At 40.3% G+C, this 14,457-nt stretch overlaps 1 protein-coding gene across 1 annotated transcript; it reads right to left on the reverse strand.

Annotated features, from left to right (window-relative positions):
• Window positions 1-775: 775 nt before the first annotated feature.
• LOC148402608 (solute carrier family 35 member E2A) lies at window positions 776-12,081 on the reverse strand. Its single transcript, XM_088369332.1, has 9 exons — window positions 11,823-12,081; window positions 9,596-10,040; window positions 8,584-8,719; window positions 7,148-7,275; window positions 6,904-7,024; window positions 6,781-6,834; window positions 6,641-6,713; window positions 5,539-5,684; window positions 776-2,691 (listed from the first exon to the last, which is right to left on the reverse strand). Exons 2-9 carry the CDS (start codon window positions 9,876-9,878, stop codon window positions 2,460-2,462), a joined length of 1,173 nt encoding a protein of 390 aa, XP_088225458.1. The 5' UTR covers window positions 9,879-10,040; window positions 11,823-12,081; the 3' UTR covers window positions 776-2,459.
• Between the last annotated feature and the right edge of the window lie 2,376 nt (window positions 12,082-14,457).

The raw sequence follows: 14,457 nt of genomic DNA on the forward strand, positions 1-14,457 counted from the left end.
AGCATTTTGCACTTCTTTTACAGTTTGCCGTATAGAAGTCCTGTAAACAGTTTTGTCCTACAAAAAAAGGCATTTGGGCTCCCCCTTCAGTTGTGAAGTGCTACTCAACTTTTATATCAGTGCTCAACCTTTTTTTTTTTTATCATTGCTAAAATGACAAACGGTCTTCACTTTTGAAAAATAGAGACAATGCTAGAATTGTTTTCCCATCCTATCATATAAGTGCCAATGTTGGGCTCACTTTAACCCTTTAAGCTTCTGTGGTGAGTACCGTGTTATGGTAGTCTAGTGTGCAAAGAATTAACAATGCTGACATTTATCTAAGGCGCCCTTGAATGGAGAACGACAAGTGGCCATGTCGGAGACGATAAGACGTATGCCAACAAAATATTGAGCACACCTGCAGCCTCCAAGAGGCAGACTAAAACTTTGCACACATTTTCCCAAACAAGCCATGTGATTTGAGTAAAAGAGTTGACCATTTTGTTGACAATTTTTGATAAATAGGCGAACTTTAAAGGCTTGCATTGTCTAATGAGTCTTTAGCACCCACATGCCCATATAGATCAAAAGCATTTAGATACACTTGATGCACCATAAAGTAAAAAGTGTTACCTGACTTTTTCTTTTTTTTTTTAAACAGACTACACTTACGTGCCAACTGATGTGAATTTTAGCGCACACTGAATCGGCACTTTAAACAAACCTTTTGGCCCAGAGTCTTACACCTCCTCCCTGTCTGATTTCCACACATTCAGATAAACACACGCAACAATTGCCATTTCTGAAGCTTTAACAATTGACATGAAAACACCACATTTTGGAGCATTTGCTTCCAAGCACCATTTAAGATTAAAATTGTTCCAGGCTTATTTGGGTCAGGGTAGGGGGGACACCTGAGAAGGAATTTAATTGAAACAGACAAATGTGTAGTCTTAAAAAAAAAAAAATACAAGCTGTAAAAAAGAAATTCTGCTTGCTGAGGCACTGCAACACAGAAATGTAAAACAAACAATTACCTCTCAGAGACATTACATTTTTGGGGCAGCACTCAAAGAATGAGAAAAGACAATTGCGAGAGTCAATCTTGGTAATGCTTTAAATAGAGGCCAATGTGACGATGATGCATTTCTGAAAGGGAAAAACCAAGCCATTAGATGTACATGTATCTTTCCCGCTTGATGGCTCTCTGACATGTGCAATTCTTTCAATCACCTTACCTCAACTTACATGCACTCGCGACTACAATTTGGGTATGAGCACGTTGTTGACCTTTTGCACACTTGCATGCTTTCAACTGAGTGAGAACAGCTTAAAGAAAGCCATTTTCTGGTCCAATGTGACTCAAGTAGTGACGTTTATAAAGGCATTGTAGGGGGGAATTTGGTACGGAAATACAGGTAGTATGTATGTACGCTTTGGGGAAGCATCCATTTAGTTTCTGTAGAGCTTATCCCTATGATTGCAGGTGAGCTTTAACTTTGAGCGAGAGGTGGGGGCAGGTAGTTTTTGCTATCCAACAACTTTGGGATGAACAAATTCAGAAATGGTCCACCCAAGGTCAGTGAAATTCAAGATCACAGACGAAAAACGAACAATTCTGACAGACATTCCAACTTTTTGCAACATTTCCCAAGAAAAGTGGAGGTTGTTACAGATGCAGATTGAGAGCTACCTTCCTTCATTCAAGACAAGTTTAATATAGTGAATCCTAGCAAGTTCAATGGCCTGGTTTTCAGCTACTTTTGCTAAAATATTGTGTATTTTGATGCATGGGACAAAAGTAAAATGTCTTGCGGGAAGATTTTGGCATGCTTTTACCACAGCTTTTCAAAAACGGGGGAGGCTATGTAAATACATTGAACCATTCAGCATCTTTAAGCTGTTTTACGTTTCTGAGGTGCTTCAATCACAGCATGCACTGGGAATGAGTTTGATCACGACTGAGGACGAGCATTCCCGGAATGCAGTAATTTGTCCATCATATTTTTAAGACGCAGCTAAAAAATGCGTCAAGTTGGCTAAATCTATAATTTGGCCGGAGAATCCTTCGGAGCCTGATCGCACAGTGTTGCTAAGCCTATGTGCTCCTGTCAAAGCTCTGGCGTACATTTACAACCGCTTGAACAGATGAGATTTGGGAGCACAGTCTGGAATCGAGATGTAAGATAAAAAAAAAATGCTTACAAGGAGCTTACTTCCTCCAAAAAAGCTGAAGGACACCCTGAGCTTTTCATTTTGTCAAATGCTTGAGTGTTGCTAACCGCCAATAAATGTTCCACAGGAGTAGTAAAGGCTTTCTTTTACCTTTCAAACTTGAGTTTCTTTCTCTACTTGAACACACCTGAAAAGTATTATTCGTATTATTGTCCTCCATTACTGGAATGTGTGTGTGGCAACAAAAGCATCCAGCCGATGATTTTAAGCCATGATTGAGCAAGTGTTCAAATGTGAAGACTTTAGTGAGGCTTCGGCCCTTGTTGGATTTTCTGATTCTGTGGTGGTAGTTTGTGATTCTGCTGAGCAGCCATGGCCTGCAGGTGGTGCCGCTGGGCCTGCCTGGCTTTGGTGTAAAGGAAAACCCCCACAAACACGAGGACGGTGCCGGTGGCGCTGAGCATGGTGATCTGATTGCTGAACACGATGACGCTCAGCCACACAGACACGGCGTGCTTCACGGTACTTGCGACGCTGAAGAAGGGAAGACATGAGAGATTCGTGAGCTCAGTGGAACACTTGCTCCTCAGATGGTACTACAAATTTTGATGGCTAAATTTGCACAAAACCTCAGCATACACTACAAGAGCTCAATTCAGTCAGGAGAATGTTAATTTACTTTGATTTGAGACTATATGCAATCAGAAAACATTACCGTAATTTCCGGACTATAAGCCGCGACTTTTTTCCAAAATTTTGGACCCTGCGGCTTATAGTCAGGCGCGGCTTATATAAGATTTTTTTCGTGATTTTTGTGATGACTTGATCACTTTTACTCTTAACACTATTATATACAGTAAAAGCTACAAAACAAACTGACAAATAACTCGTTTTCAAATCAGACGAGTAAAAACTGGTCAAATATTTTTTAAAAAAGTTATTATTAAAAGTGAAGACAATTTGTAATTCTAGTAATGACACACGAATTTGATGCACAAGTTGTCTTCGCGGGCCACATAGAATGATGTGGCGGGCCGTATCTGGCCCCCGGGCCTTGAGTTTGACACCTGTGCTCTAAACCCTTTCTCTTACTCTGCCATATCACTCAGAGATTACACAAAGCAGTGGCGCTGTTTGGACAATCTGCATTGTAATTTTACTAAGTTCATCTTGTTTTTCCTTTTTTTAATCACTTCACTGGTTTCTTTTAAATCAAACAAGTTGTTTGATAACTTGTTTGATATAAAAGAAACCAGTGAAGTAATCTGCATTGTATTAAAACCCAATCAATCAGCATTTAAATTCAATTCTTCTGACATTTTGCTCACCAAAAACAAGTTGTAATGAATGTGAACGTTTAATGCATTTTATTCAGAAGGTTACTTTGAACCTTAAACGGCGGCGTGGCGTACTTATGGATTTTTATGGCCTCCGGCCTCCAGGGGGCGCTCTAGCAGGAAGCAAGAGCGAGACAGGCGAAGAAGAGATAATGCGCCGAAGAAGACGCGCTAGTTTGTGTTTACATTTCGCGCATCACGCGATCAAGACGGACATTACTGAAAGGAAGCCTTTATACACAAACCGTCATCATAGGGGACAAAAGAAATGCCTATGATGCCGCTTTTAAGCCAAAGGCAGTCGATGTTGAGGACATTATCTTGTGTCTACTCTGGAGCGTACTTATGGATTTTTACGGCCTCCGGTCTCCAGGGGGCGCTCTAGCAGGAAGTAAGAGCGAGGCAGACGAAGAAGAGATAATGCGCCGAAGAAGACGAGATCGTCTCGCGCATCACGCACACACCCGCATTCACACAAAGACAGGAAGCTTTTATACACAAACCGTCATTATGGGGGATAAAAGAAATGCATATGATGCCGCTTTTAAGCAATACGTGTCGCTCGCTAGTTTAATATAATTTAGCGCTTCGTGCATGAATACAATTAGCATGAACAGAACCTCTTCACACTCGAAGAAATGCATAAAACCGACGACGAATGAGAGACTGAGAAAGTGTGAGGCGAAGGATATCTAACGCTATTCCAATCGGACACTAAGGAGGAAGACTTCGATGGTTTCAGTGCACAGGAGGAAGATGAAGACGGCTCTTTTTTTACTTTTACTGGTATGTTTTTTTTAACCAGCCCTGTTCGTGCTGTGCTACCGTGTTGCTCCTGTGTTGCTGCTGTGTTACCGCCGCGTCTCAGTGACTTTGCTGTGTTAATTCCGTGTTGCTGCAGTATTACTGCCGCGTCACAGGCAGTGTTTGGAAAGAAATGTTAAGGTATGTTATTAAAGCTTTAAAAAAACTTTCTGTCTCCAGTCTTTCTTCGCTAATAACTCGCGTGCACACTTCCGCGTTGCTGCGGTACTACTGTTGCGTCACAGGCAATGTTTAGAAAGACATGTTCAAGTATGTTATTAAAACGTTAAAAAGGCTTTCTATGTACTGTCTTTCTTTGTAAAAAACTCGTGTGCACGTGCGGCTTATAGTCCGGTGCGGCTTATGTAAGAAAAAAAATGAAATTTCCCTCAATTTTAGCTGGTGCGGCTTATAATCCGGTGCGGTTTATAGTCCAGCAACTACGGTACTTGTATATATCAAAAATACACATTAAGATTTTTGAAGGACTGATTTAAGTCCTTGCTTTTTAGATTCATGGTTTCAGTGCCTTTTAACACTTAAAATTATCCACAGGAACCCTTGTATGACAAAATACAAGCTTTTCACATGGTGGCCAAGAATGTCAAAACAGTTGACTTGGCTGGGGTACAAAAATGTGAAATATGGGGAGTGGAATAAAAATATTGTTTGAAAACTTTAAAGAGGAAGTCAACGCCCAAAATTTTCTTTTTAATTTTCTTTCTTTCCCGAGCCAGTTGAAACACAATGTTCTGATTAATGATTTTGTGAATGAAACAGGCAAAACCACCTGGTTTATCCACCGCTTGCTGTAGCCATTTTGCTACTTGCTGTCGACAAAAAATGACATCACAGTTGTCAGGTCAAACCAATCACGGCTCACCAGTTTTCTGAAGCTGAGTCTTGATTGGTTGTGGATGACAACTGGCAACTGTGATGTCATTTTCAGTCGACAGTAAGTGGCAAAATGGCCGCCGCTGAGATGTGTAAAAATAACTGAATTTTGCTGCTTAACTCGTATTCTACAAACGCAATATTGAACAGAATGCTGTGTTTAGGCTACAGGGGGCACATACAAGATATTAAGAAATGTTTGGAGCTGCCTTCTCCTTCAAAGCGGTTTGTGTGTAGATTTGTTCCTACAAAGGTGTCCAAGAGTAGTACATTTGAGAAGGCGGGAGGGTAAAATTGCATGATCCCAGAGCATGACGTGAGTAATAGGAACTAGAATGCATTGTACCTGAAAGTAACCGGAGAAATGCGTCCCATAAGAGCGTAGGCAGTGACACTCTGCAGGTGAAACATGCCGCCATTGAAGAGCAGCAACATGATGATGTCCCGACTGAAGGTGAAGGTTTGTCCACTCTTCTCAGTTACTGGCGTTTCCTGAAAACAGAGACAAGTGTCAGGACAAATTTCTTCTTGGGGAATAAGGATGGCATACATATTTATTGATTTTTGATCCTAAGGAGTTTGTCGGCAATCATTGTTTATTTAATTTGGAATATTAGTGATGCATGCATTTTCCTCATTTACTGTGGAGGGGGAAAAAAGAGGAAATGTAATGTGAATTAGAATTTTGTGATTGAAATATCAAATCCTCTTTGTACTGTAACTATTATTTGTTGCAATCGATAAATCAGTCTATTTTGTCTATAAATCTGATGAAACAACATCATGTTTTAACTTCCATTCTTTTATTCAAAACCAGGCCATTTCTTCAACTTGACAGAGCAGAAAATGTCGAAACATGAATTAATTCTGATTTAGTTACTTGTGTGGTCCCTAACATGCTGTAAAATAGGCAAAAATGTTGATCACTATTTTACAATGCAAAAGCAAATGTTTCATCTTCATTTAACAAAGAGATAATCAGTCTGCTTTCATGGAGGACTAGAAAAATCTAAGAATATTTGCTGTTGAAAACTGGAATTCCACTGATTTGAAGAATGTTTAATTTTAAAAAGTATCTAAAATAATTAATCAATTATGCAAAATAATGATTGATTAATTAGATAATTGATTACTCATTTACTTGCAATCATGAACAGAACAAAAAAATTTGTCAAGGAAGCTGTCTCACATTAGGTGTATAAAAAAGTGCAAATTCTGCACTCAAGTCAACAATGGTACGATCTTGAAAATTCTGCACTCAAGTCAAAAATTGGTACAATCTTGAGAGCTGACTTATATTGAAAGAGTTCACATTTAAGCAATTGATGCTGCTGGGTGGTCTCAGGATTTTTTCAAGTGCTGTGCACAAGAGTGTGACTACATACTGTACAGTTGCTAAACTACCTGTATATCATATCAGTTTACGACCAATTCACGACTTGACCTACCAAGAGGAAAATCCAGGCCGGGATGAGCATGATGATTGCTGCCGCACTTGTGTAAAACTGCAATTCTGGAGGGCTGACACATCACAAAAACAAACATAAAAAATTAAAAATATATCATTTCGCTTGGTTTTGCTGTTTACCTGAATTTGTAAGTGTCACCACTGAGTAGTTTCTTGGAGAAGACATTCTGTAAACTGAGATGGGAGGAAAAGGGTTGAGCGGTTTCGGTGAGGCCTTGTGGATTGACAGCAGTGTTACCATACCAGTCCATGATGTTGGTGGAGAGTGCGGCGGAGAAGCCGAGCAAGTTGAAGCTGAGTTCTGTGGCCGTGCAGAGCGCCAGTCCCGCCATGACGGGAAACAGGGAGAGGTTCACCCACAAGCCTGTATTAAAATTAGGGCAGGGTCAGTACATAATACTCATATTCAGTGAAATAAATTGATTTTTAAAGGAAAATTCAGTGGGGCATGGAATCCTTATCGATCCAGCATATAAAAATGAACCACCTGTGTACTCTCCAAGAATCAACCTGGACATGATGACAGTAAAAATGGGTGCAGAGCTTTTCACTGTCTCTGCAAAAGATACAGCCACATTCTTCAGGCTGACCAAGCCCAAGACCACAGTGGTGAACCTGTAAAACAGGCACAAAGACTCTAAAGACGAGGCTAAACGAGTGACATGAAGCTTCTTCTATGATATTCTCTCCACAACTTTTACCTATTTTTGGCTTGTGCTAACTCAGGCCAGCCACTACAAAGATTTCACTGTAGACAAATGGATCATATGAATATTCCCAGTGTAAAATGATTCAATCCAAATTGAAACCAAGACTTTATGTGCTGCTCAAGTACAGACCAGCAGTGGAAAGGCTGACTGAATCAAAACGTAGTTGCGGAACCATGGATAGAAGGCTCCATCTGATGCGAGCCATTTATTTATTCAAGTGGACAATGCTCTTGCGCAGGTCATCTATTGCAGCAGATGCCCCAAATTGTGGATGTACTGTGGAAGAGGATTAGAGCCAGTGAAGAAAAAAAAAAGTGGGGTGACAGGATTCTGACTTTTTTCTCAGAATTCTGACTTTAAAGTGAGAATTCTCACTGACTTTAAAATCAGAATTCTGACACAGTCAGTGGTGGATCGACAGCACTGTTACCATACCAGTCCATGATGTTGGTGGAGAGTGTGGCGGAGAAGCTGAGCAAGTTGAAGCTGAAGTTTAAACTACTCAGTGGTGACACGTACAAATTCAGGTAAACAGTAAAACCAAGTGAAATTGTATGTTTTTAATTTTTTGTGTTTGTTTTTGTTTCAGAATTCTGACTTTAAAGTGGGAATTCTCACTTTAAAGTCACAATTCGGAGGAAAAAAAGTCAGAATCCTGTCACCCCCTTTTTTTCTTCTTCACTGGCCCTAATACTCTACCATAACCGATTGCCACACGTGTGACTGTGAGTAATTGTTCGTCGACTCCACCTTCCATAATTATCAGCGCCGCTGGTAAAGGTGGTTTTCTTAAGCTTGTTATTAAGCTTCTCTCTGCTGCCACAAGACTGCAGATAGCACAATTGACCTTTGCATCTGTCAATTGCCATTCACACAACAGAATGAGTCATGGCTTCTTGCAAGAACCTGTTTATCACCTCTGTGTTCAAATAAACAGGTCTAGCCCAATTGCTGATACAGAAAAATGAGATCATCATTACTTGAGTATGAAATTTTGTTGTTGTTGACATTTTTATTTGGTCACGTAGCACAGGATTTTTCAAATGTAAAATAGCTGATTGGCTCTATGTCTATAAGTTGAGAAACACTGCACAAGGCTGTTCATCTTTTAATTAACTAAAATAAAACCAAGCTTTCTCTTGAACTTTAGAACAAAGATTTTGCAATTGGAGGAGCTCCGTCCTCTCGACATTGTTTTGCTTCATGAATTCACCTCATCAATCCAACGAAGAGCATGATCATGACGAAGTTAGGAGGGTATTCATTCCTGGCCTTGTGCTGGTACAGGCAGCAGGGCACAAACATCTTCAGGAAGCCAATGATGGTGGTGGAGAGCATTTGAACCGCACCTGGCCACAAAAAGTAAAGAGCCATGGGGAAACAGTGAAAGACAAATGGATAGATAGGCCTGAACATCATTAAATTCAAATCCTTACTGTAATGTAGCAGAATAAAATTTTCACATTCCAAAGGCTGCAATTCCTTAAAAGTCATAGTGAATGCTTTAAAGACTGCAAGTCAAAGTGAAGTAGAGAAACTGTCTTTTACAGTAATGAATGGTTCTTTTGCTTATTTTTTAGCTTAAGACTATAAGACCAACATATATGTATAAAAATTCTACATTGTTAGAATAAAAATAATTTACTGCTAGTGTTTAACACCAAACTCAAGAGAACTGACAAAATAATTACAATATAGAGAAGGGCAAGGGGGAATCCTATTAAATTATTTTTCATTTCTCAAATGGCTTTTTTTTTTATAACATTTCTTGGGTCAAAGCAATTAAGGTATTGCTTGTGGTATCCCGATGCCAAGGAATTATGCTGAAATTAGTTGATAAATTTCATTTCCACAAAAGTAGTTTTTACACAATCTTGTGCCATCTATTTTGTGCCTGCAGGAGAATAGGAAAAAATCCACACCTAATTGATGCCCATTATAAATGCATTGAAGAAGAAGAAAAATATGATCTGTTATTCTTTTTACCCACCAACATTTTTGGAGGACAAAAAAACCCAGATATTCCACCATTTTACATGAAAAACACTGATTGACTCCCTCATAAAAAAAGAAACATATAAAAGATTTTAAAAAAATAAAATAAAATAAAAAAAATTGCGAATTGGTAAATCCTTGGTGGCGAATTATAAGCATGCAGTAGACCCGTTTCCTAGAACAGATTGCATTCAAACTTGGAGGTTCCACAGGATGTGAGCCACCCTTACCCAGCATGCTCGGCTGCCCCTCCAGCAGGGAGAGGATGTATTTGTTGAGGAAGAGGTTGCAGAAGCTGAAGAAGTACCAGAGGGCCAGGTAGGTGAGTGAGCGACGGTTAAAGGCCCCCGAGCCGGCCTTGATCACCGTGGTCTCCGTGACGATGACCTTCAGCACCTGGTCACTGGGTAGGCTCTCACTGCGGGCCAACACCACTCGCTCCTGACGAATGTGAAGTGGGAACAGAAAGCGCCACAGTGATTGGCTGCTGGTTTTCTGCCTGGTGCCCAGCATTGCCCCTGTTGCCCAGGCCCCCTCAGGTTGGGAGGGGCTGGGAACCGGGAGATGAATGTTCTGAAATAATGACTGTATGACTAAGGCATCTTCCGATCAGTCATGTCATGTTCTGTGCTTCATCTTGCATTGAAGACATTCTGGCCTTGATGCCTGCAGCACCTGCACCACAGAACAGAGAAGACGGTGAACGCCTGCTGTGTCTCGGCTTTGAAGTGATAGTTGATTATGGCTTTTTACAGTATAGAAGAACGTCTGGATTAAATAGTTGGGACCGTGTAGAGTAAAAGTAAAATTCCTGTAATGCATTACATTTGTAGCGCATCAAGGCTGTTGAATAGAGTTGGATGTAGCCAGGTAGGTTACTGTTAGGGTTTACAGATTATCTTGATCGTATGATTATGTTGGAATGTAACCTGTAATTATAACTCATAATTACCAGCTTCTCCTGTCTTGACAAAAGTAGTAGAACAAAGTGCTAAGATCTTTTGAACTGATTGACTAGCTGCAGAGGAAGCAATCAAAGTTGTTTTGTTTACACAACATCGTAAAAGACCCCCTGCTATGCTTTGATCAGCAGGCCAGGGGCTTCAACCCCATCCTGTCCACTCTCACCCCCACTCTGTTTCTCTCAATAAAAAAATGCTCCTGCAATAGGCCTGGGTCAGACTTTATTCGATCATCGCTGTCCACACAGCGACAAATGGACTCTCCACCTGCAGGTGCTTAAAAGGACTTACTTGTCTCCCGTGTGGTTCTTGCAAAATAAGTTGGAGTGAGCATAACTCTAACATTTACAATTGGGGTTTCTACGAGCACAGATTTAACTGATTATACAGAGAAAGAATCTCCGACGGGTGTTTTTTGTTTTGTCTATTTGGTTATGGATAGTTATATGGCTTTTTACTTTATCAAGAAATCAAAGGACATATATTATTTCAAATGCAAAGACGATTTTGTTGGCTTTTACGCCAAGTTCATGTCAAAATTAAACATTAACCAGAAGTGTAGTGGACTGGACAAAGTATTGGACAAGTGCCTACAGCAATAACGAGCACACTAACAAGTTGGTCAACCACAATGCACGAGTATTAGTTTTATGCTTACATTTTATGAACAATGACGGAAAGTTAATGTAACTGTATCCACGATGGGGAACGATATCGCATCTGCCCTGCGATTGGCTGGCGACCAGTTCAGTGTCTCCCCCGCCTAAGTCAGCTGGGTAGGCTCAACCAATGCCACGACCCTCGTGGGACTAATGCGATTCGGAAAACTGACGGATGAATGGATGGACATATTTATTATTTTGATGGATGTATATTTATTGTATATCGTGACACACTTGAAACGATAAAGCAGGGGTGTCAAACTAATTTTTTTCGCGGGCCGCACGGTAGTCATAGTTTCTTTCAGAGGGCCATTATGACTGTCAACCCAAATAAATGTATGAGCACCTCATTATATACAGTATAAGCTACGAAACAAACTGACAAATAACTCGTTTTCAAATCAGACTGGTCAAATATTAAAAACAAATTTTTAAAAGTGAAGACAATTTGCAATTCTAGTAATGACACACGAATTTGATGCACAATTTGTCTTCGAGGGCCACATAAAATGATGTGGCGGGCCGTATCTGCCCCCCGGGCCTTGAGTTTGAAACCTGTGCGATAAAGGGAGCAACAAAAACCCACAGCGCTTCAGTGTGACATTATATTACGGCAGCCACGTCACATCTCAACATATACCTCATAGCACATTTTCTACTATCTGTTTACTGTTCATCGACTCTGCTCCTTCATTGAAACAACATAGATGCTGCAGTCTAACGTTGCAAACATCAATTCCAAGCCAGTGAGTTCAGAGTGCACCGAGAACAATAAACCGTATAAAGGGACAAATGCACGTTATTAAACAAGGAGGGAGAGAACAAAACCGTACCATGCACACCAACCGCTCCGTTATTGTTTTCACCCGATGGCCCTACAGCACAACACAAAGGGCAATCCAAGCAGGAAGTTGCACGTTGACATTAGCGAGCGTCTTGCTCGTAGGGCTCAAAGGTGCGGATATGAAATGCGTTCAAGGCGATAGTGTGAATGTGAAGCAACACTCACTGCAGGCAAACATTTTGTAATGTGTCACAGAGACTCCTATCAGCGCGCTTGACTTTTGGACGTGGCGGACAACAGTGTCAAGTGTATTTTTTTAAGGCAACTGCAGTACGCCTTCAAAATAAAACATTGAGCGTCAAACCTTTTATTTAACGCGATTTCTAAAGAAATTGGGAACATAATTCAACTGTAATTGTAGATGTGGCATTCAATTGATTATAATCTATTTTCCTCTTTTGTTAGACATAATTTGATTAGCTTTTATTTTCTCAATACATACGTGTATTTCTGTATTAGGTAAACTTGACCAAGCTGTCTCAGCTTCAACTCACGATGCGTTCAATGTCTATCGTAGATTTCAAGACACAATAGATCATCCTTCCGTCCGTCCATCCACCCATCTGAATTTCTAACCCTTCTCTACAAATTTGTACTTTCTGCTACAGTTTATGGGATTTACATGTATACATTTAACTAATGGCACGGTGCAGCACTGGTTAACATGTTCGCCTCACAGTTCATAGGTTGTGGGTTCGATTCTACCGTGTGTGGAGTTTGCATGTTCTCCCCGTGCAGGCGTGGGGTTTCCCCGGGAACTCCGGTTTCCTCCCACATCCCCAAAACATGCAGAATAGGCTGATTGAGCACTCTAATTTGCCCCGTAGATGTGAGTCCGTGTGCGATTGGTTGATCGTCTCTGTGTGCCCTGCGATTGGCTGGCAACCAGTTCAGGGTGTCCACCGCCCGCCTACTCCCCGATGACTTCTCCAGCACGCCCGCGAGTCCCATGGGGACAGGCAGTACGGCTCATGGATGAATGGATAACTAACTAAATTAACAAACTTCTTTCTTATTCCATTTTTTTGGTCAATCATGTTTTCAAAAATGTTTGGGTCTTATTTCTGGGGTGGTGTGCTATGTGCAGGTGAGATGTAATCTAGGGGAAAAAAAAGTCAAACAGTGGTGAAACTTTTAAACCACAACCCAATTTTTTATCTATTCATATATATTTTTTAAGAATTAGATTTTTCATAAAAGCATCTCATTTTTCAAAGCTAGATTAACGGATGAGAAAGTCTTTACCTATGCAAAATTGTGGAAAACATTGCCATCTACAGGCAACAAAGCACAATCGCAGTCTCTCAAGGTGGAACGATGAGCCGAATGAAGGGTCCACCATAGATTCAATAATGGGGTCAATAATCATCTCTGTCATGGCATCAGCAAAATCGGAATGCAATATATATTTATACAAGAATAAGTCGGTTGTTATGTTTCTGTACGGACAGAATCAGCATCAATGTTGGGCCCTCAACTATTTATTTTGTATATTGATACAATTTCTATGGTGTCAGAGGTATTGAAGGTGGTGTTTGTTGAAGACAGCAATTGTTTTTGACAGAAAATGAACAACTCCTTCGTAAGCTTAAATAAAACAAAAATAATGCAAGTCAGTCAGGAGGAACAGGACCCAGTTCACTCGTGACCGTAATGAGGAGTCAGTGTGAAATGGATGGAAGGCTGTTGATTTAACATGTCCATGTTCTGCACAGACACATTGAGAACTCCAAACACGTAAACAGGAAGTTGCCATCGTTCCATGAGTTTGTTTTTGTCAAAGTGAGCATTTCAATCATGCGTGAGCCACAAACTTGACATGCAAGTTACTCAAGGTGTCTATATTCTCTTGTCAAGGGTTTGACAGTTTGATGATAAAAATTGCTTTTCAGGTTAGGGTAGGGTCATCTGTTGGATGCCACTACATAAAACCTTTTCAAGATTTAAAATCTTCGATTATTTCACTGTATGCGTGTGTGACCATTTCACGACATTTTCCGCTTGACAAAATGATGTTCTGTGCGTGCGGCTTCTGTTAGACCTGCAGGCCCAGGGACTGCGATAATTATAATATTGCTCATGAATTACACACAAAATTTTGGGCTTTTTGTGAATTTTTACAATAAACATAAAAATTGCACTATAACCTTTTCAAGTGAACTCAATTTAACGTTCACTAAACTTTTGAATACACATATCTAACTGCTCAGTGTACATTTTACAACTTGCTGTTCTCCAACAAAGAACTGAACAACAAAACTGCCCAATTGTGTTATTTAGGGAAAACTGGGGGGTTAACTTCAAATTAATGGAGAGGAAATGCCTGGCTTGCTGCTCAACATAATGTACAGTAAGTGCTCAAGATAGAGACTGGGCAATATGTATTTAAAAAAAAAACCATTGTGCCACTGAGTCAAAAATGGATGCAATAGCAAACAGGAAAGTAGTACTGTGAAGCGGGGAATACTCAGTAATCGCGATCCAGTCGCCTCCACTCTTGGATTTGTACGGAGATGAAATTCCTTAATCATGTCTGTGTAGTGATCCAGTCGATACACATCAGAATTTTTCAGAATGTAGGCCAAGATTACATTGGGGATTTTTCTTTTTATGGTTTTAATCAT

Source organism: Syngnathus floridae, chromosome 2 (genome assembly GCF_059516105.1).
Source record: "Syngnathus floridae isolate MCC-2025c chromosome 2, RoL_Sflo_1.0, whole genome shotgun sequence".
Classification (NCBI taxonomy): domain Eukaryota; kingdom Metazoa; phylum Chordata; class Actinopteri; order Syngnathiformes; family Syngnathidae; genus Syngnathus; species Syngnathus floridae.

Excerpts from the sequence above, each read along its gene's own strand:
- LOC148402608 (XM_088369332.1), bottom strand. The coding sequence starts at position 9,878 with ATGCTGGGCACCAGGCAGAAAACCAGCAGCCAATCACTGTGGCGCTTT. Across the intron at positions 6,714-6,780 it reads GGTGACACTTACAAATTCAG|CCCTCCAGAATTGCAGTTTT; the intron begins GTAAACAGCAAA and ends GTGATGTGTCAG. Across the intron at positions 2,692-5,538 it reads ATTTCTCCGGTTACTTTCAG|CGTCGCAAGTACCGTGAAGC; the intron begins GTACAATGCATT and ends TCCCTTCTTCAG.